A 24,674-nucleotide genomic window follows, 5' to 3' on the forward strand; every position below is an offset into this window, starting at 1 on the left:
TATTTCCAGCCAGCTCCGCGCATCAGGAAGATTAAAGTCTAATTCACGGTCGCGCGAGAAGAGGCATAACGCAGTAGTCGCGCACTCCCCTGCCTGCACTCGTGTCCCACGAGAGCTTACACATGCGCAGCTACTTTAACCAGTCGGCGAAAAAAATTCTTCTTGTCGATCGATAGTCCGAAAACTCGGGCGACAACGTATCTCGGTGTAACTTACGCGAAATCCGCACAGCCTTTCAGCCAACTTGAGAGGCGGCGTAATTATTAAGTTTGAAAGGCCTTCGCGTGGGCGGCCGGGCCATTGTGAGCCATCGTTTTTGCGAGCGGGGCGCATTATTAAAACACCGCCGCTGTATTTCATTCTAACGCGAAAAATATTTGAGCCGAGCCACGTAGCTCGTGTTTGCGCGAGCAGGGTAATGAAATGCTCGGTTTGCCTTCCGTTTAATAATAGATCTCTCCCTCTCTCTCTCTCTCTCTCTCTCTCTCCCCTTCCGAGCGTAGTACGTGCACTGGGTATTAGCGATGCGTGGGAGTGAATGGAACAATTTTTCCCCTACTCGCCGCGGGGATTATTAATAGCTGGCCATTCGTTGAATTAGAGGCCTAATTATCGTCGAAACTGACCTTGCTCCCTCGGGCCCCGCAGTCTGGATGAGCGGAGACGGGCCGCGCGCTATCAGCAGTCAGGCCGCATCTCTTCGCGCGCACGCACCAGACTCTTCTCGTACTCTGTCGCGCTGGATAGCGGATCTCCCCGCGCACTCGCGAGAAAAAATCACACAGCGCAGTGAACGATAGGAATACGGGGGCGAGTGTCTCTCCGTTCGCACGGGTATGATATGAGCTCTCGTCCTCAGCTGCAATCCAGCCGACGCACTGTCTCGCTCACTTGCTGCAGGAGCTCGCGGCCAGTCTTCTGCGAGTCTTTCGTCGGGCTCGGCGCGTCCTGGGCCTCGCCGCAGACTCGCGCATGCTGTCGCTGATGCGAACTCTCCTGAAGCGCAGCGCCGCTAGTGCTGCTCGAGTCTCCTGTCCGCGGACGACCTCGTGTCCCAGCCGAGCGGGACGACGATCAGCGGCAGGAGGCCGGCGCTACCAGGCTCGCCCTCGTCGGCCCGTCGACAGTGCTCTGCCGCGCTGCTGCTGCTGCTGCTGCTGCTGCTGCTGCTACTTCCGATCGATCCTTGCCTCGCCATCCCTCGCAATCGGCCATTCTCGTGCACTTTTTTCCTGGCTCCGCTGCGGCGGCTTAGCTGACCAAGTCCCGGCCGAGGCTGCTTGGCGACGAGCTCTGGAGTATCTGGAACACGAAGGTTCACTGTAGCCCGAGGCTGGTGCGAGCTGCTGGAGATCGGCAGCCGGGGGAAAATCGGAAGGGTACGCGTCGAAGAGGCTCGCGCGCGCACTACACTGGCAGTGAGGTGAGGCTGGCAACCGACAGTCGCTCTCGCGGGATGACGCGAGGGAACATCAACTCGTCGAGTATCGAGTTCGCACAAGCGACTACCTACTACATCGATAAGAACGATTACAACGCACACTTATGCACGCGCACTTACGCAGAAGCACAGCACGTACGCGCGGCATACAGCAGGAGCGGCGGATGGATCTACGGCGCGCACTGCCCGGACATGCTCCGTTGGGCTCTTTCTAAAATTCAAAAAATGCGTGCAACTCCCGGGGGCCGCTCGGATGCATCAGCGAGAGTCGAGCGAATGAGTAAACAGGCGCGCGGCGAGCTCGCGCTCCCGTGCTCTCGGCACAAAGTCGCGCGCTTCACTGACTTGGCGCTCGGGGGCTCGCCGAGCATGCGTCTCCCGCGCCTGCCTGGCTGCCTGCCTCTCTAGCCTCTTCCCCTGCGCGCGACCTGCGCGGCGCGCGCCAGCGGAGCAGCAGCGGAGCAGCAGCGGAGCAGCAGCGGGCCTCCTCTCCAGGACGCGCGCGGCCGAGAAGGGGATTTGCCCTTGCAAACAACCGCGCAACAGATGTAACTAACGCGGGCGCAAGCGCGCGCGGCTGCTGCTGCTTGCGAGCTTTGCTCTCCCTCTACTCTCTATCTATCTCCCTCTACGTGCCGTGTTCTGCTTTTTCCAGAGCTTGCACGCGCGTGCGGTTTGATGAGGCGACAGAGACTCGCTCGGCACTTTTCAGGTCGAATTTGTTTTTTAATTGCTCGCTTCTCTTGGGATTGCGAGCTTGAAAAATGCAACGCAAGCACGAGGAAGGTATAAATAACCCGATTCTCCTATTTATACTGTACGTACGTTCGTTCGGTTGCAATTGCTGAAAGAGGCAGAAGAGTGCGTAAATTACTAGGTACTAAGAATTGCTATTAATTACTATCATTACTCGTGAGTCGTGTCTCAGTCCCGACCTACCTCAGCTTCTCAAACTTGCGCGCAGCCGATTTTCCCGCAGTAGCCGCGCAGTGCCAGCTATTCTCTACTCTACTCTACTCTCTTTCCTCCAGCTCCTCCTCCTCCTTTGCGCTGCGTTATTCCTCGCGCCGCGCCGCAATGCATACCTAATGCATTTTCATATTTGAACGGCGTGCGCTTTGAATTTTATTATTCATTCCTCTGCGTCCGTCTGCGTCCTTCTGTCTTCCTATACTTTTACTCCTCCGCGTATTTTCGCGCAATCGTCCTGCATTTCCGAGTAGCCTTGGCTCTGACGGTCTCGGCGGCGTCGGTGCGAGACTCTGCGTTCCATCCATGGAAATTAATGAACTGTAACGAAAAAAAAACAGGCTAAATGCATGGAATGCCGTACGAGCGGCTGCGCTGAATATTGAACGAATCGATCGGCCTTTTCGAGACTGGCGACACCCTCGACGAGATTTTCCAGCGAATTTTAGCCGCGACGGATCGAATTTCCCAGGGAATCAAAACGCAGAGTGAATTCTTCGCGACGTCGAATACATCGGTGATCATAGAACCCCGGTTTGGAAAAAATGACAAGTAAAAAATGTCCCCCTGAAGCTGCAGTGCCGAACCGAAAATACTTCCAGTATTCGCCCCGTCGGTGAACGGCAGAATAATAAATTGTCCGACTGATTGCTTTTGAGCGGGCTGTTGGCGAGAATATGGCCTATGAAACGCCCAATAACCGTAGGGCTCGACCTCCCTACGCGATGGATACTGCGTGCTATCGCTTTACAGCCAGTATTTTTCTCCTGCAAATAGCACAGAGCTCGCTTATATTCGAATGCCGGTGGCAACGAGATCGACCCACATATATGCGTGCTTCGATTGTTCGTTTTAGGAACCTTTATCGAACCTAACCTTATATTCTCATGTCTAGAGCAACGGGGGTTTGCCGATTTTTTTGACGCTATACATGATTTTTTTTTCAGCAGAATACGAAATTCAGCACACTGGAATCCTTTTCCAACTGTGTTAGTACACGGGTTAATAAAGAAACGGTTTACCTTTTCATGGACGGTTTACCTTCATCATCCGCGTCATGCACATCGTGCTCGCCCGGCGGCACGAATGTAACTGGTTAGGTCAGCCATCTTCGTTGCAAAAAATTGACGATTTTCGTTTCCCCAAGCGTATGTACAATAACAATAGCGACAATTCCCAGAAACTTACCGAAACAGTCGCTGTGCTGCCGCTCTCTAGTCTCCAACTGCAGTTCCAAGCCTTTTCTCCACTACTGGACTCACGGGTTGCACCCTTACCGGCAAAGCTTGTCATCGCTTACCTTACCATCCGAGCGAAAAATGTCGTGGCGCTATAGTCGCGACTCCAGTCCTACCAACCAACTCCAAGTTTGGTTTGTGCGGTCACTAGATTTGACACGACCCCTCGCTCGTTCTTCAAAGTTTGCGGGCACGTGGACGAACAACATGTGCCGCCTACCTCGCTAATTATTATTAAAAAACTAGCGTCATCGCAATCGTAGAGTCAGTTTTTCGACCCAGTTGCGTGGATTTAAAGGCACACCATGGCTCTTTACAATTTCAAGAAGATCGCTGTCGTTCCTACGGCTAAGGTAAGCCTTATTTGCAAATAAGTGGAGGTTATGTTTTTGTAGGTTGTGTAGTTCTTGCCAAGAATTCTCCGCGCATCTGTACAAGGGAACATTTTTTCATAGCGATTGCTTTGCTTTCAGGAATTCATTGATATAACATTATCAAAAGTACAGCGCAAAACCCCAACTGTCATCCATAAACAATATGCCATTTCTCGAATTCGTGCTTTTTATACAAGGAAAGTCAAGTTTGCACAACAGACTTTCCACGATCGCCTTAGTCAAATTATTCAGGAGTTCCCAAAGCTCGATGATGTTCATCCATTCTATGCTGACTTGATGAACGTTCTGTACGACAAGGATCACTACAAATTGGCTCTGGGTCAAATAAATACAGCTAGGCATTTAATAGACAGGTTCGTTGCCCTATACCACTTTTACTTGTTCATTTCTTGTTCGTTTTTTTCAAATGGATTCTCTTTTATTTTTAGCGTTGCTAAAGAGTATGTACGTCTGCTGAAATATGGAGACTCTCTATACAGATGTAAACAGTTGAAAAAGGCTGCTCTTGGTCGTATGGCCACTATAATGAAGAGACAAGCAACAAATTTAACATATCTGGAACAAGTTAGACAGCATCTGGCAAGATTGCCAAGCATTGATCCATACACAAGAACTATCATCATTTGTGGTTTCCCCAATGTTGGAAAAAGTAGTTTCATTAACAAGGTATGGATCAGCTAATTTATTTTGGATTAGAGCATGTACCTGTAATCACTCACAGCTGGATACTATACTATATTTTATTTTTAGATTACCAGAGCTGATGTTGAGGTGCAGCCATATGCTTTCACAACAAAATCACTGTACGTTGGTCACACGGATTACAAATATTTGAGATGGCAAGTGATTGACACGCCTGGAATTTTGGATCATCCATTAGAAGAAAGAAATACCATTGAAATGCAAGCTGTCACTGCTTTAGCCCACTTGAGAGCTGCTGTACTCTATTTCTTTGATATTTCGGAGCAATGCGGACATTCTCTAGATGAACAGGTGAAATATTTTTTTCCTAGAAAATTCCAGATTCAAACTTAAGGGGCCACCACTAATTTAACTGACTTACTGATTTTTATAGATGAAACTTTATGAATCCATCAAACCTCTTTTCCAAAACAAACCACTACTCATTGTTGTCAACAAAGTCGATGTTTTACGTTTAGAAGAACTGCCAGAAGAAAAAAGAAGCATCTTAAAAGAATTAGAGAACGATGAAAAGATCCCTTTGATTGAAATGAGCACCGTCACAGACTTTGGAGTAATGGACGTTAAGACTCAAGCTTGCGAAAAATTGTTGGAATTCCGCGTTGATCAAAAGATAAAGACAAAGAAGGTAAAAAAATGGTTATTTGCTTTTGATTCGTTGTTGAAAAACGATTAAATTTATATATATTTGCCTTTTATTTATCAAATACTTAAATTATTCAGGTTGAGGGATTATTAAATCGCCTGCACGTCGCTACACCAGCACCAAGAGACAACAAAGTTCGAGCTCCATGCATACCAGAAAGTGTTCTTCAGAAGAGAATGTTACAAGCTGCCAAGGCTGAGAGAAAGAAGAAACTGGAGCGCGAAATCGAAGAGGAAATGGGTGACGACTACGTTCTGGATCTCAAGAAGAACTATGACATCGAAGGCGATCAAAAGTATGACATAATTCCAGAATTCTGGGAAGGTCATAACGTTGCGGATTACATTGACCCCGAGATATTTGAGAAACTTAATGCTCTGGAAAAGGAAGAAGATATGCGAATCGAGGCTGGCGTCTACGATTACAAGGTGCCAGAGTTGACTGAGACTATGAAAGAAATTCAAGAGCTTGCTAAACAAATTCGTGAGAAAAAGATTATTATGAAGGACGAATCTAGAGTCAACAAACAATCGACTAAACCAGTCATGCCTCGTACGGCCGTAGCTAGGGGCCGCGACCGTTCAGTATCAAGACTGCGTAACGAAATGGAAGATTTGGGAGTCGATATGGAGGACACAGAAAACGTCAGTTACCAATTTCTATACATCGAGAAACTAGTCCAATAAGATTTCCATCATCTAAAATATATTATTTATTAAACTGTTAATGTATTTCAGGCTCATTTCACGAAAACAAGGAAACGAAGCAGATCAGTATCGCAAAACGTGGATCGCAAACGGCAACGTCTTGAGTCGACCTCGAGAGCTCGCAGTAGTTCAAGGCCTGCTAGGGATGAAATGGGAATTAAAGATAATAAGGTAAAATGTTTAAGAAATTCTTTGGCCAATTTTTTGATGAAAAGTGTCAATTTATTAAATAAAAACCTTTTCATTTCAGATGAAGACCAAACTCAAGAACATTGCTCACAAAGCAATCAGGAAGAAGGTTGCCAAGAAGGGTCTCAAAGGTGAAGCTGACAGATTCATTGGAAACAAAATGCCTAAACATTTGTTCTCTGGCAAACGAGGAACTGGCAAAACTGATAGACGATAGACTACTGTATTTATATTGTTACAATATAAAATTTCAAATCATATAATTATAGTTTTTATAATATAGAAAAACAATAAATTACACTGTACAGAAAGACAAAATTAACTGATGTTTTAAAAATTTAATATTGAAATTGATAATATTACCGAAATTTAGAAAGAAAACAATGAACTTATTGTATAAAGTTTGTATACAAAAATTCAATTTTTATTTAAATAAATAAAATACATGTTCTTATTGAAACAAGTCTAATCTATCTAAAGTTAAAAAGTTGATTTATTTAAAAAGGTTTACTACAATCTCTTGTGGCAGAAAACGCTATGTTCGTTCCCTTCTTTCGATTTTTCATGTGTGCGTCCACGATTTTCAAAAATGCTTGACGCTCCAACTGACTGTAAGCTATGTTCAATACTGCTAACGCCGCGTTTTGCACATACACACAACCAGTGCTTAAAAGGTCATGCCCTAACTCAAGGCAAGTACCAAAATCACATTCATCACCAGCAATAGTTGCCAGCCTCACGACTTCTCCTAGTTCTGCACGAGCCTTTTCGCGGTCTTCGTCGTTTACAGCATCATTAATTTTCTTAACGATTTTTAATAGTTGGTCTGTGGAAACAAAAACATGCTTGTTTTTTATCACTTTTGTAAGGATTAAAATTTATTTTTTAATATTAGTAACGATTTCGCTGAGACTTACTATCTGTCACGGATAATTCTCGATATCCAAGTTGCGTTTTTTTATTGTAGGGACAAACTATGCCAGCACCATGAATCGTCCTAGCTACCACATTCTTCTCCCTTTGTTTCATTTTTGCTGTTTGTGTCTCCAAAGTAATGTTGTGTGTTTTAGCATACAGCTTCAGTTTTCCCAGCAAATTGAAGTAACCAGTTTTTTCAAAAGGATTTGCTTTCTTTGCTTTTTCTTCTAAATAATTTCTGCAAGCATTTTATAAAATATGTGTTATATACTGTATCTTTGAATAGATGTATTATATTTTGCAATGAGAAACTTACGCTACTGCCCCAAAGATATTCTCAGCCACAGGTTTAATTTTATGACTGACATTAGAACAATTTGTAGCGACAAACACTGGGTTTGAACTAGGCCTATCTCTCCAATAACCAAAGTGCAATCCTTCCTTGTCGTTTCCCTTTAATACTGTTTGAAATTCTGGGGGATCATAGTAGTAACGCCAATGTGTCAACAAAACATCACCCCCTGGTGTTTTCGAAGTGATGAGACCACACAGTACATCATAAGGACCAACCAATTTAATATCTGCAATCTTGAATGCAGTTGCTGGATCACTGGGTTTCAAATCGTTGCAGAAATCATAAAACTTGTAAAAGTCGTTAGGCATAGAGACTAGAAACAGTTCGGAAATCAACAGTTTTGCTTCACTATAGGGATCAGCATTTTTTGATTTATCTTCTGTGTTTTCCTTCTCAGGTGCCTTTACTTCTGGTAATTTTGTTACGGGTAATGATTCTTGAATTTCTTCAGGTTTATTGGTTTTCTCATTACCTTTAGTTTCTGGTGGGCTGCTGTTTTGTATCGAATTAGATTCTTCTTTCTTCTCCTCGATCTCTGTAACTTCCATTTCACACTGATTTTCATCACTGGAACTTTTTGCCTCATTCGCAATGTTCTCTTCATTTGACTCTTTGTCTACCTTTGAGTTCTCATCCGTTTGGGCATCTTCTTCTTCTTCGGAATTATTATCCTCTTTGGAGGGAGAAGTTTGTAACTCCTCTGAATCTGCAGTTACATTTTGCTTTTTAGTCTTTGATTCATCGGTGGAAGTCGTTTCTTGCTCATCGGGCGTCTTTCGTTTTTTACTATTATCGGCCTCCTTTGCATTGTTAGCCTTCTAGAACAAACATAAGAAAATAGCTATAAGTATTGATAACTTTACATTCGCGTATGAACAAACAAATAGGCCTGATAACGAAGAACCGCGATGAAGTGGTGAAATCCACCGTGCTTCAGGTTAGGAATAAAAGTACCTTCGTGTTACGCGGTGGATGCTTGTATTTCTTGTGATGTTCCGGATTCTTTTGATAACAATTGACACCGTACTTGCAGGCGTCTCGCGAATCCTCCTCGGCGGCCTGCTGGGGCTCATCTTTTTCCTCTTTCTTATTCATTGTTTTTGCGCTAAGAATGCGTTTTGAGGAGGTTCACCACCGAATAAGCAGCGCCGGTACAAGCCGGCCCGCAAGAACGGCGAAATCGACAAGCTAGGGTGCAACGCTGCAAGCGCTTGGTGCGGTAATCGCGCGCATGTGTGATATTCCTCTTTTATCGACGGAGTAAGTACCATATAGATATGTATATATAGATATATATATATGGTAGACCTCGTGAACGATCAAATATAACGACCCGGTGTTCCCGCGCGCTGCTGCCTTTTTGTTCTTTATTCGAAATTACTTATTTGTTGACAACTTGGAACCAAGGAGCTCTTCCAGATGATGCTGAACAAGGTAAGGCTTTATTGAAGAGGTCTTCCGTTAAAAACGAGAAATTGAGATTGGGATTTTGAGCGACTTCATAGGTTATCTTTGTGTTTACTGCTTTCAGATCTTTGTCAACACGTGCAAACAAATTCGTGGAATTAATTATGTTTCCGCACGTGCATTTACGGCGAACGACTCGAACAAGATTGAAAAAAGTAAGTTAAATGACGGATAAACGTTGCGTTATTTATGGGCTTTTAACACTGTATATGTGCATACAGGGAATGCGTAGAGTCACGCGCAATGAAACCTTATTCTCTTTGTTTGATTCGAATTTTCGACTTGAACTTTGGTAAAGTAAGTTTACTTGAACACTTGTATTCTTTTTACAGGTTTGAATCAAGTCACACTTCTTGGAAGAGTTGGTGGTGAACCACAGAAGCGTGGAAATGAAGAACATCCAGTTGTTACATTTTCTCTTGCTACCCATATTAATTATAAATACGAAGGAGGTAACGTTTTTGCTAAACAAATACTAATGTTACAGCGTACTATTAAAACTAAATGATATAATTATATGAAAAATTCCAGGTGACCTTATGCAAAAAACTGATTGGCACAGAATAGCTGTGTTCAAGCCAAACTTAAGGGAAAATGTATATAATTATATGAGAAAAGGTCAGCGTGTCATGGTAAATGGTAGGCTGAGCTATGGAGAAGTCAAAGATGAAGATGGTAATATGAGGACTGCAACATCCATTATAGCTGACGATATTATATTTTTCCAGTAAATGTATATATATATATATATTCGTATATACTATTAGGCAGTTTTTAATAAACTTTTTTTATAAATACCGCAAATCGTCGGGCTTCAAGTTTTTTCCAGTCTAATAACAATGAAATGGTTAGGAAGGAAAAATAAATAAATCACATATGTTCCTTCTTAATAAGTAAATAGGTCTATATTTACAACATTCGTATCTATCATTTTTCAGTAACAATTTATATAATATAATAAAATGATTCTAAATCTAAAATTTTACAGACGTTATAATTTTTATACAAGTTTTATCTCTCACTTATTTTTACGCAATATAAACTCTTTTCACCATGTTTTACCGCGCCGGGGTCGTTTTTATCATCCCTAAGATCTATAATATATGCCAGTGGTGCTTTTTCTTCTTGTACACCAATTTTCGAGTATAAATTATTTACACTTTGTAAACAAAAACTAAATGTAATGTATATATAAATACATGTATGTATGTATATTACACATACGAATACATGTATACTCTTAATATTGATAATTAATCTTCTCTAGAAAGGGTATACATTTGTCTTCTCAATTAACATCCTTAATCTTTCAATTTAATTATATACATATTCGCTCCTTTAAACCTTACAGAGATCACAGTATACAAGTAGCCAGATACAAATTTCAAATCTACGGTAATCACTCGAGGTTCTTTAATAAGAATTTCCTATCAGTTGGCATAGAAAACTTATCAGCATGAGTAAATAAAAATAAAAGATATTTTTTATCACATACTTATAGCAACAAATTTTCCGTTGAGTAAAAAAAATAATTTCATTATTTCATAATCTTTTCCCTAAAGTGTGTTGATCTTCAGCATTGGAAGAATTCAACGTTTTTAGTCTTGAGAAATTTTCTATGACAACGGAATTTCGCAGACCTCTTTTACATGCTTATTAAAGGAATTGCTTCCTTTGTACAAACTTTCACAGTTGAACTTTATAAGTAGTTTTCTCGCGAAAATCAGTAAGGATTCGTGAAAAAATACAATACACAATTACATTCGAAATGTATTACTCTGGATTGCCACTAGCACGCGTCATCTATAAATTTTCTGCACCGAAGTAGTTGGTCGAGCCAGTGCAAGCCTGGTCGTGGAATGTAAATCACACACCCAGCAACGACGTAGAAATTTCGAATATAAATTTTGGTAGTAAAATATATCATGTATTTATGTATATCTATATATATATATCTATACTTTTTTATGTATAAATTCATGTATATAACTCTGGCCCCAAATTTCCATAAATTCCTTCTATGTTTTTTCCACACGGTAGATATACTTTTTCGCTCATTTCTTTAATTTGCTTTATAGCAAGCAACTTATTTACAAACTTATGCACTTACTAGAGTATAATCGATTACAATTACAACACGCACGTGGTGTGTCTCGACCGTTAAAAATCCGCACCATTGATCGAAGACCGTACAGCTAGCGATTCCACACATTTCTCCTACTCGTCATTATACGTAGGTTACATAGCAACAAATTATTGTTCTTGGCACACGGATGATTTTTTATAACGTTTTTTTTCTCGCGTCATTCATAACAGTAAACTCTACTTCAATATCGCCATTTACACGCACATCCATACAGTCTTACTGTTCACGCAAACGTTCTCTCTCTCTCTCTCTCTCTCTCTCTCTGTCACTCTCGTGCATTTGCGAAATGCGCGTAGGCAAATCGTCGAACCGATTTCACAGTGATTAATAATTTATAACGTCGCGAACGCGAACAATGGCTGAATCTCTCTAATAACATATCGTGGCATCGCAGTTATTACGAGTATGTCAACAAAAAAATGTAATGTAGAAGAAGTAGTAGCAGTAATAGGAGGTAAAAAATAAAGAAAATCGTAAGTAAGAAAAAGTTAAACCAAAGTCTCAACTCTCTCCGAAGAACAAAAAAGAACCATGTGTCGTCGAGCGCAGAGTTGCGCGTTTTTAACGTGTATAATCTTGACTCGAGGTTCGTTGTAACGAAGAGTATATATCATCTAGATGCGTGTGTCTTCGACGCGTGGATGTATTCAAATCCAAGGATGGCGGGCTGTCGCTGCGGAGGCGTGGGAGGAACAGCTTTTGGAGCTTCCCCGTAGAAGACGTGTGGCGTCGGCAGCGGCAGTGTAGTCTTCCAGTCTCGTCTCGCACGAAGGTGTGTGTATATATTTGCATGTATAGCTATATTCTTGTGATGAGTTATAACATATATAACGCTGTTGTACTTAAATACGGAAGAAATCGTGATTCTCGGGAAAACGAGTCCATTGCACTTTGGTACTCCTCTCCGAGGAAGAGTCTCCCCCTCTCTTTCGGTCTGTCTCGTAAACACGAAAATCCACAACAAAGGTATAAGCAAACAAAGAAACGGAACAGAACTCGGCGCTGTCTTTCTCTCTAAATTCTTCTCCCCGCTTCGTTTTCAACATATCGCGATGATCACACGTGGGAGGCTCGAGCGGTTTCCTCGCTCGGCTCTGGATTCCGGATCGCTGCAGGCGACGAGTATCAGACGTCGCGTCACTTCCTGTCCTCCGAGTGTTGCTGCTGCTGCTGCTGCTGCTGCTGCTGCTGCTGCTCCTGCTTGACGAGGCTGTACGCGTGACTCCTGTACTTGGCCGGGGGGTCGTGCAGCGAGAGAGGCTGGGGGTGCGGCGACGGCGGCGGCGGCGGTTGGTGGTGGTGGTGCTGCTGCTGCTGCATCTGGTGCTGCTGGTGCGGACTCGAGGGCGGGTTCATGCTCGACATCGAGAGATCCGTGGGCATGTCCATCTCGGGCTCCATGCTGCCGCCGGAGAGCGAGCCCTCCTCCTCGGGCTCGGACTTGATCCGCATCTGCTGGCGTAAGAGCGAGATGTTCTTGATGTTCTTGAGCTCCGTGGGGTTGCGCAGGAACCTGCAAGGGCGCGGAGCGTTAGCGGCGGTGGAAAAAGAATGGAAGTGGCAATAGGAATGAGGTGGAGGAGGCGGCCAACTTACTGGTAGCAGTGGCGCTCGCCCTGGACCTTCCGCAGGATGTTGACGCGGTAGTAGTAGCGCAGAGCGCGGCTCATCTTGTCGTAGTTCATCGAGAGGTGGTTCTTCTGGATGCCCCAGAGCCGGGCGAGGCCGGGCGGGTCGACGATCTTGAAGACGCCGGTCTCCCTGCTCTTCCAGGCGATGTAGTGCGTGTAGCGCTGCGACGGGTCGTTGAGCAGCTGCTGCAGGAAGTCCCAGAGCAGCCTGCCGTCTGGGGGAGAAGAGAGAAGGGCGGCCGTGAGATGGGCATTGGGCGCGATCGCAAGCGCATAGTAAGCGGCGAGACTCACTGGTGTTGGGCTCGGGCGAGTCGCTCGGGAAGAACTCGCGGGCGGCGCTGCTGGCGCTGCTGGCGCTGCTGGCGCTGGCGGGCCTGAAGGCGCCGGGCGTCAGGGGCATCATCTGGGGCGGCAGCGTGGGGCTGGGCTGGTCCTTGACGCAGACCTCGCTGAGCCGCTGGGCCGCGAGGGCCGTGGGCGTGGCGGGCGGGCTGGCGCTGCCGAGCTGCTGGTTGTCCTCGTCGGAGTCGCTCTTGTAGGGGTGTCCGGCCTGGTGGCCGCTGCCGTCGGCGCTGCTCGCGTGGCCGGGCGAGCCGGCCTGGCTGTCGAGCGAGGGCGCCGGCGAGAGCGTGACCGAGTTGGCCGACATGAGCGAGGCGAGGTTGGCCGCGTAGGGGCTGTCGGCCCAGGTGGGCGTCGGCGGGTGCGAGTGCGGGCTGAGCGGGTAGGCGGTGGCGGCCGAGGGCCGGGTCGGCGTGACGGGCGAGCCGGGCAGGCAGCGCTGCAGCTGGTTGAAGTCGCGGGCCAGCATGCCCAGGACGTTGTGGAGCACGTCGCCGGCGCCGGGGCAGCGCTCGCCGAGGTCGGCCTTGGTCAGCAGGCAGAGCGCCTTGCCGTTCATCTGGAACATGTCCATGTCGAACTGCGGCAGGTCGAACTCGCGCTCGGCCCAGCGCAGGAAGGCGGCCACGTCCTCGCGCGACCAGAGTCGCGGGTCGGAGGCTGCAAGGAAGCGGAGTTAGTCGGGTTAGAAGGCCGATCGGTGGGCGCCCGGTCGCCGGTGGGAGGCACAGGCCACAGGCGGGGGGAAGCTTACCGAGACTCGTGGGCAGGTGGGTCTTGAAGTCGAGCAGGGGACTGGGCGGCGGGTGGGCCGTGGGCGAGAAGCTCATGGCGGGCCCGTAGCGCCAGAGCAGGTCGGTCGGGCTGAAGGGCAGCGAGATGCCCGGGGGCAGGCGCGAGTCCATGCCCGTCATGCCGCTGCTGGCCCCGGAGACCGGCGGAAGCTGCGGCAGCTGGATGTTGGGCAGCAATTTCATTAATTTAGTTAATCTCCAGGCTGCTCTCGGCGCTGCTCCTTGGGCTCTGCGTGGAACGAGCTGCTGCCGCTGTTTCTGCAAAGATCGAAAGCCTTCGGTTAGTCGAATTGAGCGAGTATACAGTCGCGAGGGGAGAGCGCGGGACGTTTGCATCGGTCGCGAGTCGAAATTCATTTTTGCCCCCACCCCTATAGCGGGATCGTCGAAAAAAGCCGCCCGGCGGGCCTTATCAGCGGAATTACGGAAAATCGCGCGCGCTTTCACGCGGCGGCGCTGCGATTTCGCAAGAGGCGTCAATTTCCAACGAACTCCCATTTCCACAGAGCCGCCGTGTGAAAGTCCGAGTCGAGGGTACAGAGAGGCGCGTAATCCTAATCCGAGGCGCTGACGCAAGAGCCAGCAGGGGGGCCGGCTTTTTGTCCTTCCTCGCAAGAAGCATCCCAGCTTTTCCCGTACCGCAGGCGCTCATTGCGCGGCCCGCGCAGTAGTCCGCGGCGCTCAATGAGATAATGGCCGATCTGACGCAAGCTGGAGGCTGCTGCCGCCGTCAGCGGAGCGCGGGAGAAGAAACTGCGCGGAGAACGGGAAGGAGGAGAGAAGAGGGAGGAGGATTTCCTGGTGCCGGCGCGCAACGGCACATCGACCTTCGCGTGCTGCGAATTTTCTTCGCCTCCTTCTCGCGCCTCGCTTCCGTCTCCCCTTCCACCCCCCCCCCCACCCCCCACCGCGCCTTTGTCATCTCGCTTTTGTGTCTCCGCGCTCGGGCAAGTACTTACAAAAAGACAGCCGGTCGAAGCGTACGATAGCAAAGAGCGCAGGCCGCGAGAAAGCGAAAATTCCTGCGGCGACCCAGGCCAAGTCAGGTGGTGCGCGCGGGTTGAGTAATCCGTGCACACGCCTTGCAGCTATTGCAACACGCGCCGCCGCGCGGGGCTCTAGCCGTGCCCGACTTTTCGCTGTTCTCTCTTTCCCCGATTTTCCCGCCGCCCGATTACGCAGCGCGCTCGGCTGCTGCGTGTGGGAGTGTGTGTGTGTGCGCGTAGAAGAAAGAGTAGGAAACGGCGCGCTGCGAGGCCGCGGCGTCTTTCGAAAGAGGGAAACGCTAGCCGGAAGTCCGATCGCGACCTCGGCGACGCTCGCACTGCTCATTGTTCTCTCTCTCTCTCTCACTCTATCTCTCTCTCGCGACTGAGAGAGACGACCGGTTCTCGCGTGCCGCGTTACGTCATCCGACGCCGTGATCTAATCGAAGGTATATCGGAAGAAAAAAAGTCGTTGCGTCAGGGGGTTATCCAATCGCGGGCCATCGCCGAATCCTGGAGACGCGCCTGTAATTAGCTGCCATTACGGCCCTGATGCAGCGTATCCTGCGGCCCGAAAATAGCCCGCCGCGCGAAGGAAGTATAGAAGGAAGCGCGTTGCGCAACGGCCCGCGGCTGCGGCATGGGATACTTGCGTGCGTGCGTGCTCGGGAATGTTGTAACAGGTGGCCAAAAGTACCACCAGCGGCGGTGCGCTCGCGCGTGACTCTCTTATCGGCCGTATTATTTATTCGTCAACGTACAATCGATACTTTTCCGCGAAAAGGCTCGCTCGAGTCGTTGCGTAAGATTTCTCCGTCGCGAGGCACGCAAGGCGCACATCCTCCGCGGCGCTCGCCTGAGGAGAGCGCCTTCTCGGAAGGAGGAAATTCGCGATAGAGAAAAACCGGGCGATGACGCGCTCCGCAAAAAGAGGAAGCACCTTGGCGCGAGCGAACCGGAGATTTATCATATGGAAGCCGGAGAGGATTGTATAATGGGGCTGAGATCCTTTCTCCGCCGCGTCTCTCTCTCTCTCTCACTCTCTGTATCGTAACGCGGCTCGCGCAACCCGTCCCTCTCCCCCCCCCCGCCCCGCCACGCCGCTCTTTCCCAATCGCCGCCGTCTGCGACTCGCCATATAACGCTGCGCCCTTCCGGGTTGTATTGTATCCGCCGCGAAAAGTTGTTTTTTCGGCCAGCCAAGGGCGCGCGGAAAAAGAGGTTGACGAACGCGCTCTGTTTCGACCAGTTTTTCTGGTATTTACCAGAGTTCACCTGTTGAATAGAGAATGATGCGCGCGGATAGTATCGATTCGCCGCCGCCGAGCGTGTAATATTAGAGGCCAATCAGCTCGCTCGGCGCGGTGTATAAATATAACGATCCGCCGTCTCATCTCGATTCTCATCTCGATTCTCGCGCACAAAATTTCCGTCGACTGGCGAGCGGCGCGAGAGAGAATACGAGTGTTACAAAGCGGCGCTCGATTACGCGCGCCTCGGGCTCGTTACGTGAATAGACATAACACATAACAGGCTGGTCGAGCGAGTTACGCGAGTCGCGCGTGTATAATGCACGGAGCATCGCGTCGCTTGCAAACGCGTCTGTGAAAGTGGAGTTTCGTGATATCGGCGCCCGACGGAAAATTCGGCCGACAGATAAGTCGCGCGCGAGCTTCTGGTGACGCAAGCAACGGAATCCACATCGGACGCGCAGGTATATAGGATCCCCTCGGGCGCTCTCGCTCTCGCTCACGGGGCCCGAGCGAGTTCGCCGACCAAGCCAAGGTCTTCCGCGCTCTCTGGACCGGCGTCGCTTTTTTCGATAACAGTACAGGCACACACGCGTGACTTTTCTGGCCGCCGCCGGTAAAAAATAAACGAGCGGGGAACGTGATCCCGAGGAGTAAACAAGCGAACAATGGCGCGCGGAAGAGCTGCCGCGCGAGGAGAGTCAATCAGTGCTGTAGAGGCGATAATTAAGGCCGAGAACTCTTATCTCGCGCGGATTTCGACACGTCGACGTTCCTCGAGAAAAGACGCTCGCGCACGCGCGCGCAGCCTTATCTCCAGCTCGAGCTCTTTCCGGAACTCTGCGCGCTCCGTGTTTGTGCTCGCGGCGATCTTATCGCGCTCTCTCGCTCTGTGGAGCAGCAGTCTGCAGCGAGGATTTTCGAGAGCTCGCAGATTAGAGCCGCTCGCGACTTATCTGCCGCTGGGCATTTTGTTTGCCCGGGATGCCTCGGCGCGCTCGAGTGTTATTGATTGATTTCGGCCCGCTTATCTGCGCCGCCGCCGCCGCCGCCGCCGCCGCCGCCGCCTATGCACCAATCTTATTGTGCGGCCGTCCTCGAGCGCGGCTATTAATAGGGAAAAACGCGCGTGAAATTGCGGATTCCGCGAGAAATCCGCTTCCGCGTTGCGCCAAGGCTCCCTCTGCAGTCCGCTGCAGCCTTGCCCCCTCGAACCGCGAGATGCTTTTTCGAATCCGGCAGCGCGAGGCCTAATCGAGGCGCAAATTCAATTCGCCTTATCGTCCCTCAACCTCCAGGACCAATTACAAGCGCGTGTGCGCAGCGTGTAGGCGCTGCGAGCTGATAAACGCCTTTGACGACGACGCGCCGTGTCAGTGACCGGAGAGCCGGAGAGAGAGAGAGAGAGAGAGAGAGATGGGAGTACGGCTCGCATAACGAGTATGTAGCCCGGGGCGTCGTCGACATCACCTGCCGACGAGCCAGAGGGAAGCGATTTCGATCGGCCGAGGAATACATTATCGGCGGGAGCGATATTCTCTTTCGGGCGACGAGCGAAAACGGAAATAATTATGGAAGAGGTTTTATGCATGTATGGAGAGGCGCTCCTCTCTCGGTCTCTCGCGGGTAAAAAGCGACACGCGGAAACGCGTTTACATAGCCGGCGGCGATATTTACACCCCGGCCTCCTCCTCCTCCTCCTCCTCCTCCTCCTCCTTGCCTTGTCTCTGGCGCGCCTTCCGCGGCGGCGGCCGTACAAAGCGCGACCTGTAAAAGGTTCTCTAGCGGTACTGTCTGTAAACCTCGCTAGCGCCTCGGATTCCTCTCCGCGCGCACGATGCGCCTTCGATTTTCCTCCGCAGACGACGCGGACTGCTCCGATTCAGAGTCACCTGTTACTCGTCCCGGCTGAGAACCCCTGGCCGCGCTCTCGGCGCAAAAGAGAGCAGCTCGGCTGCACGTGCAGCAGCGGCAGCGGCTCGGCCGGAAGTCGATAAAAAGGCCCCGCTTCACCCTCGTCACTCGAGAGAGAGAGAGAGAGAGGAGAAAGGCTGCGCTGGAGCGCCTCTGGCTGCTGCCTCGTCATGGGAACGGCCCATCGGTCCACGCGGCGGACCTTAAAGCCCCGGGACTTAAGTGGCTCTCCCTCTCCTCCGTCGCCGCCGCCGCCGCCTTCTTCGCGTTGCATGCGTACACACACACGCACACGCACGCACACACAGCGGCTCGCTGCGGAGGAGAGGTTTTGACTCCCTTTCTATACGCGCCGCTCTCCTCTCTCTCTCTCTCTCTCTCTCTCTCTCTCCGCTTCTCTCCTCGGCGGCGCGCCCGGCAGAGAAAGAAAGAAAGCCCGAGATGACCTGCCTGCAGTCCCCGCTCCCTCTCCCTTTCTCCCGATCTTTGTTGTCGTCGTGGCTCGTCGCAGAAATCGAGTAGCGCTGCGGCCACCTGTTGGATTTCGTTATCGCCCGCGCCTCTATAATTGAGTCGTTCGCTCGCCGATGCAAAAAGCGACGGCGACGGCGGCAGGAAGAAGTCGCGAAGGACGCTGGAGCGCGGAGGAGGAAAAAACGACGCAGTCGCACTTGTTGCTCGCTCGCCTATGACTCTTCCGAGACGCCGATTTTTTCCCCGGATTCCGGCGCGCCGGTTTTTACTCTCACGCGTCGGCAGCCGCGGCACCTGCGTCAACCGACGATAATCTCGCTCTCCGCCAGAGCCTTCGGAAATCCCGAGGTGCGAGAAATAAATAATCGCGCGCACAATAAGCCGCGGCACAATGCGATGTGCCCCGTCACTCGCTGCACTCCAAGAAGACGGGACAAAAACGGACGAAAACGAAGAAAAACGGACAAAAAGCTCCCTCCGGGCCAAAGTGCCGGCCCTTTTCGGGGCCCCTCTCGATTAATGTCACGGCTTTGTTCGCGGCGGCGAAAACATTGTTAACGCTTGCTGCGCGCGCGAGAAGAGAGAGAGAGAGAGAGAGAGAGAGAGAGAGAGAAAAGGAGCTCCGCCCCCACACCTACTCGTGTTCTCCTCTCGAAAGTCGGAGCCGAGCACAAAGCGCGCGCGCGCGCGCGCAGTTCGAGAGGAACGCGGAAGTCCGCGACGCGGGACGCCGCCGCTGGACCCACAGGATTATGCTCGAGAGCCGCTTCTCAGAATCGGCTTCGTTGGAACCGCGCGCGTTTTTTCGAAAAAATCAGCCCAGACTGTTTATGCGCTTTCAATAACGCACGCGCCGCCGCCGATGCGGAAGCGCTTACGTAACGCGCCTATTCTCCGTCGCGTTAAAAACACATCGCGGCAACGAGTTGGCGCGCGAGTCGCGACACACGCGCGCAAAAAGCCAGCTCTCGTATAGTCGCTCGGGAGGCAAAAAATTCATCATGCTAATACGGAGCCGCGCTCTTTTTCAGCCGTTATTTCCGGCAAAGTCAATCTCGCGATGAAAACAAGGAAAAAGTGCGGCCCCTCTCGAACGCGGCAGAGGAAAAAAAAAAAATACAGAGACGGCCACCGGACGCCCCCCTGTAAGAGTGTAAGAGGATCCCGGCGATGTTTTCCATGCGCGCCCATCTCGTGTTGCCCGAACGAGAAGGAGCGATGCATCACCGCAACCTGCGGCATGTCGCGCACATGCGCGCCGGGAGAGCAGGAAATGCGGGATAATTCAGGCGCTCGGAGCGTGAGAAAAAGAAAACGCTCCTGCGAGGGGGAGGCCGCTCCTCGTGAACCTGTCGTCGTTGGGACTGTTGGGAGGTCGAGCGTCGGGCAAGTGCGCGCACGAATTTCCGAATCTCGGTACGGGGCCGCCTCTATTGGATCAGCTCAAAGCGCCAGCTCTGCTTAACTGCCTCGGGATTACCGAGAGCGATCCGTGCCAAAGCCAGTGACGTTTGACCCCGAGGGGCCCTAAATTACAGGGCTCATTGTGTCCGCGGTTCGGCCATCATCTCTCGTCGGGGCCCGAATTGCAGTCTCTCTCTCTCTCTCGGAATTCTCGCTTCCGACAAAAATAAAGCGGCGTCGGCGCGCGTATTTATATTTATCCGGGCGGCTGACGTTTCGCGTTCCGCGTTCCTCTTCCGCGGGCGGCTCTCTCTCTCTCTCTCGATTTAGCCGCGCTGCGGATGTGTCCGATGCCAATAGACTCGATAGAGCGAGCCGGGCCGAGTTCTTTCCTCGAATATTCCGGCGACAATATTTTTAGCTCGAGAGTTGAATAATAATTATCTCTGTCTCTCTCTCGCGGAGCAGATTCGATCGGGCGAAATCCGATAAGCCGCGCGCAAAAGCAAATTAAACACTCGAGCGCGCAGATAGGAGAGGAAAAATATCGATAAGCCACCTGTTAATGAGCGAGCATACATATAGCATACGGGGGAGAACGGGCAGACAGAGCGCGTCAGCGCAGACTATTTCGGCGCGGCGTTCTATTTCTCGCGCTTTCGCGCCGCGTCCACTGCTCGTCGTCGTCGGACTCTATTATTACACGGCTTCGGACCGGGAGCTTGAGCGGCGGCGGTATTATTTGTACACCTGCCAAACGGGCCGTTACTTCCGTCTCGGGGGGAGCCGGACGCGAGTCCCGATTTGGGAAGCAGCTCCTCGGGCCAACGAACGGCTCGCCAATTTCCCGGCGGCCGAATTTGGTGCGCGAGATTTGCGGAAACTCGGCGGGCGAAGATGCGAATAACTGGTCCGAGGAAGAGCCGGCAAAAACCCAACTTACGGCAGCAGCTCCCGTCGTCCCGGATTCGATTAGTAATAACAGTCATCCGCAGGGCCATTAGGAGATGCCGGCCGCCGCGACAAGAAAGGAGGATGAGAGGAAGAAGCGCGAATGGAGGAGCAAAAAGGAGGCAAACACACAGTATGCACACTCGCAAGAAGCGGCGGCGCATTCTTCCCTTCCCCGGATGCCATCCATCGCATCCGCTAAGAAGCCAGGCAGGCAGAGAGCGAGAGAGAAAGAGAGGAGAGCTGCGCGTCCGTCCTTTTGCTCCGTTTTTCGCAGCCTCGCCTCCGCGAGAGCCGAGCAGCGGGAGACGATCGCCTCTCCCGCGGAGAGAAAGAGCCAGCGTCCGAGGACACGATGATCGCCGGCCGCAGAGGTGCGGGGGGGGGGGCAGTTGAGCGAAGGACGGCGATGCCGGAGAAAGAGCGAGCGAGAGAGAGAGAGAGAGAGAGAGAGAGAGAGAGAGAGAGGAGGATCCGCGCTTCCGGTCCGGATGCGGACCGGTTATTCGCCGTCTCTGTCTCGCTGCTCTCGAGGAGCAGCTTATACATCGCTGCAGCGACGAATATTGCGCAGCGCGCGATACCGTTAGCGTCTTTTTGCCCCGAGCTCGTCGGCCGACGCGTTGAGCACCGCTGCCCGAGCGAGCGAGTTAACGAATAGGAGCGAGGGCGCGCGAGATGTCCCCTTCGAATCTGCATCGCGCTCATTGATTTTTCGACGTTTCGAACGCCGCGCGAATAGCTGCCGCGAAGCAGCAGAACAGGAAGCGAAGCCGCGCGAATTATGCCCGTCGCCTCCCGGAAACTGGCGCTGCCCGAGGCAGCTTCATCTTCCTCTCCCGCCGCGTATATAGCTATAGGCAGTCTGTACACCGTACGGCGGGAGAAAGAAGAAACTGCGAGGACGACTCTTATCGAGATAAATGGCGCCTCTGCGAAGCTCTATAGCTGCGAGCGAGGGAGAGAGACGGCTTATCGCGACCTTAACGATCAATCCCCCGCCTCCTCCTCGAGCCGGCAACCCTCCGGCAGGGTAGAAAATCCGTTCTCCCCTCGCTGTCGCCGCCGCCGCCGCCGCCGCCGCCGCCGTCGTCGCTTCCGCCTCACCCCGCGCGCTTCCGGCTTCCGGGCTTCCGGGTTGCGCTAGCTCCGCGCTGCCAGCTCGGCAGAATTATGCTCGCGCGCGCGGAAGTGCCCGGGAAGCGCTCCCCTACGCCCCCGCGCGCTTTATCTCGGAGCCGCGTCGTCGGGGCTTTTCCGTGAATTTTCTCTGGTTTTCGGGCCGCCCGCGGCGCGACAGGTTCCCTGGGAAAAGTTTTTCGGGCCCAGCGTGAGTCCGCCGAGTCCGCCGAGGCCTCTCCGTCCGTTGCGCAAGCAAACAAACCGCCGCACAAGCGTGGATCAAACGCGCTGCAAGCTCGGCCCGTCCTTCGCGTACGCGCGCGCCAATTGATTGATCGATCGACGCATCGACGCATCGCCGAGGCCTTCGGGAAAAAAGGCCGTTTAATGGAGAGAAAGGGAGTCTGTCCATTAGCGGGAAAGCGCCGAGGAAGCTTAGCTGTTTGAGCAAAGCTTTCTCTCTCTCTCTCTCACTCTATCCCGGGCTCGCTCTATATATACACGCTTGCGCGCGACTACAAAGGGTCTTTTGCTTCCGGATTCGCGCTGCGGCGGCACACAAAGTTCGCGTAGACTCGGCTCGCTCTCTGTGCAGCGTAGTTGCAAAGCGACACAGAGCGAGCGGGAAAAAGAGGTCGAGAGATGGCAGCAACTGCGCGACTTTCGTGCGGGCAGCGCACAAAGGGACGCTGCTCTCTATGCTCTCGTCTCTCGAGTCTCGACTCTCGGCTACTGCTGGCTTTGGCTGCAGCTGACGACGGCCGAGGGGGAGGCTCCGGCGCTCTTTTTGCTTTATCTCGTCTCCGTGCGTGTGTAGCGAGGACGGCTCTGGAGGAACAATGCAGGCCAGAAATAACCGCGCGCTCGCGGTGGCGGCGGCGGCGGCGGCGGCGGCGGCGGCCAGAAAAGTCAGACGCGGAAGTGGCAGGTTCCGGGGTGATACGTCAGCCGGCTACGCCGCGACGATCCATCACGGAGCAGACGAGACTCGCGGCTCATCGCTTATGCATGCGCGTAATTACTCATGCGCGAGCTCGCGCTCAGCTCTTCGACGGCTCAATCGGCCAATTGATGGGTCAGCGGCGAGCGAAGCCTTTTTTCGAATCACCCAAAAGACCCGAGCAGTCGCGAATTCCAAGCAGCGCGGCGCGCGTGTGTCATTGTTTTCGACGAGTTCGACCGCTAGGCCAGAGTCGCGCGCGTGTGTACACACATCGCGCAGTGCAGGAGCTTCCGGAGAGCGACGAGCGCCGCGCGCGATAAGACGTCGCCTGTCGACACATGTATAAGTACGTTGTACACAGACTAGAGACTGCGGAGCAGAGCCGAGCGAGCGATGAGTAAACACGTTCTCGAGCGGCGCGTTTCCGGCGCTGCAGATGTTATCGGGCCGGGGGAGAAGCCGCGGGAGATAGGGGCTTTGCACTGCGAAACTTATCCTCGATTGCTCACCTTTGAACTTGATCGGCGCTCCTCAGCAACGCTGCCGCTGCGCGTCCCCAGAGTTCATCGGTCACAGCGACACCCGCACATCGACGGCGATAGCGCTGCGCGGCTGCTGCGGCGGAAAAACAAGTGTCAGCTGAGGCGCAGAGAGAGAGAGAGATGCTGTCCCTCTCTCCCACTCTTGCGGGCGAGGCGCCTAGAGCACGTGAGCCTCGCGCAATTGCACCTTATCTCGAACAGTCGTATACGTAGCAGCGCGCACGCACACAAGAACGCGGCTACGGAAAATCCAGAGAGAGGAAGAGAGAGAGAGATCCGCTGCACACAGAGCACTGCGCCGCGGGTTAAGTTATACAGCAGGAGTCCGACGCAAGTCCGCTCGTCGCAGTGGCACACACTCGCGTTATTGCTCTCCTTCTCCCCTTGCTGCTGCTGCTGCTGCTGCTGCTGCTGCTGCTCTATACTCGGCGTATCGCTCGGCTGCGCTGCAGGCGAGGCAGAGAGAAGAGAAGAGTAGAAAAGTGAAGTGAGAGGAGAGGAAGGCGCGCTCCGTCCGTCTCGAGGTCTGCCGAGCGACTGGCGCTCCGTCGGCTCGGCGCGGCTACGTACACATCGCTCGCGCAGCGCTAGCGAGACACGCACGCACACACTGGCACACGGTCGGGCTGCGCGCGCGGGCGGAGAGGGGCGCGCTGCCATTGGCGCGGCCCGGCCGGCGAATCAGGGCCCGCACCCGGCACCGACGGAAATAGTCGAAGAGCCGAGCTCTCTGCAGCATCGGCCGGCGGGGGAGACGACACTCGCTATCGCTCTACCCGCCGCGCGAGCGTCCAGGGTGGGGGGCTAACTCACTTCCTCGTGTGCTGTATCGTGTGTGTGTACGCTGTACGAGGAAGCTGCCGCTGATTTTCTCTCTTTCTCTCCTTCTCTCGAGGCTCGCATGAATCCGCGCCGAGAGGGGGGGGGGGCGGCGGCGGCGGCGGCGGCGGCGGCGGCGGCTCGTCAAGTCGTCGAGTCTCTCCTCGAGGCTCTTGCTCGACGATTTTCGGAAAACGATCGACAGCAAAACAGGTGTTTTGTATAGGATAAGCCGGCGTTACATTATCGGGCCGAGATACCGGCTGACGCGCCGATGTTTGCCCTCAGCCGGCACAATGCGTCAATCCCTAATCCAAATAGTCCGC

At 51.9% G+C, this 24,674-nt stretch overlaps 5 protein-coding genes across 17 annotated transcripts in view; 2 read left to right on the forward strand and 3 right to left on the reverse strand.

Moving 5' to 3' along the window:
* The window catches only part of LOC100679586, a 34,341-nt gene extending 30,651 nt beyond the window's left edge, over positions 1 to 3,690 (reverse strand). For 6 of the 12 annotated variants that reach the window (XM_031927541.1, XM_031927538.1, XM_031927540.1 and 3 more), the window contains exon 1: positions 627 to 2,257. The gene's annotated coding sequence lies outside the window, so the exon portion shown is untranslated. The other 6 variants (XM_031927533.1, XM_016983607.2, XM_031927535.1 and 3 more) reach the window with 6 other exon arrangements.
* A 90-nt stretch (positions 3,691 to 3,780) lies between these two features.
* LOC100117603 (nucleolar GTP-binding protein 1) lies at positions 3,781 to 6,609 on the forward strand. The gene is made up of 8 exons (XM_001607402.6): positions 3,781 to 4,001; positions 4,122 to 4,396; positions 4,472 to 4,709; positions 4,794 to 5,036; positions 5,119 to 5,373; positions 5,469 to 6,035; positions 6,129 to 6,269; positions 6,349 to 6,609. The coding sequence occupies exons 1-8, from the start codon at positions 3,954 to 3,956 to the stop codon at positions 6,502 to 6,504; spliced, it is 1,923 nt and encodes a 640-aa protein (XP_001607452.1). The 5' UTR covers positions 3,781 to 3,953; the 3' UTR covers positions 6,505 to 6,609.
* A 75-nt stretch (positions 6,610 to 6,684) lies between these two features.
* On the reverse strand, positions 6,685 to 8,757 carry LOC100122688 (histone PARylation factor 1). 2 transcript variants are annotated; one of them, XM_008208237.4, is made up of 4 exons: positions 8,515 to 8,757; positions 7,522 to 8,375; positions 7,205 to 7,443; positions 6,685 to 7,113 (listed from the first exon to the last, which is right to left on the reverse strand). In XM_008208237.4, the coding sequence occupies exons 1-4, from the start codon at positions 8,653 to 8,655 to the stop codon at positions 6,785 to 6,787; spliced, it is 1,563 nt and encodes a 520-aa protein (XP_008206459.1). In that variant the 5' UTR covers positions 8,656 to 8,757; the 3' UTR covers positions 6,685 to 6,784. The 2 variants fall into 2 exon arrangements, with proteins under 2 accessions (XP_008206459.1, XP_001606296.2); XM_001606246.6 differs by having other exon boundaries at positions 7,522 to 8,378; positions 8,515 to 8,742.
* An 84-nt stretch (positions 8,758 to 8,841) lies between these two features.
* Positions 8,842 to 10,000, forward strand: LOC100117646 (single-stranded DNA-binding protein, mitochondrial). Its single transcript, XM_001607416.6, has 4 exons — positions 8,842 to 8,994; positions 9,092 to 9,182; positions 9,360 to 9,479; positions 9,559 to 10,000. Exons 1-4 carry the CDS (start codon positions 8,980 to 8,982, stop codon positions 9,756 to 9,758), a joined length of 426 nt encoding a protein of 141 aa, XP_001607466.1. The 5' UTR covers positions 8,842 to 8,979; the 3' UTR covers positions 9,759 to 10,000.
* LOC100122698 (ets DNA-binding protein pokkuri) lies at positions 9,907 to 24,068 on the reverse strand. The gene is made up of 5 exons (XM_003426304.5): positions 23,497 to 24,068; positions 13,904 to 14,201; positions 13,099 to 13,809; positions 12,770 to 13,019; positions 9,907 to 12,686 (listed from the first exon to the last, which is right to left on the reverse strand). The coding sequence occupies exons 2-5, from the start codon at positions 14,124 to 14,126 to the stop codon at positions 12,311 to 12,313; spliced, it is 1,560 nt and encodes a 519-aa protein (XP_003426352.2). The 5' UTR covers positions 14,127 to 14,201; positions 23,497 to 24,068; the 3' UTR covers positions 9,907 to 12,310.
* Between the last annotated feature and the right edge of the window lie 606 nt (positions 24,069 to 24,674).

This window comes from Nasonia vitripennis, chromosome 3 (assembly GCF_009193385.2).
Source record: "Nasonia vitripennis strain AsymCx chromosome 3, Nvit_psr_1.1, whole genome shotgun sequence".
Lineage (NCBI taxonomy): Eukaryota > Metazoa > Arthropoda > Insecta > Hymenoptera > Pteromalidae > Nasonia > Nasonia vitripennis.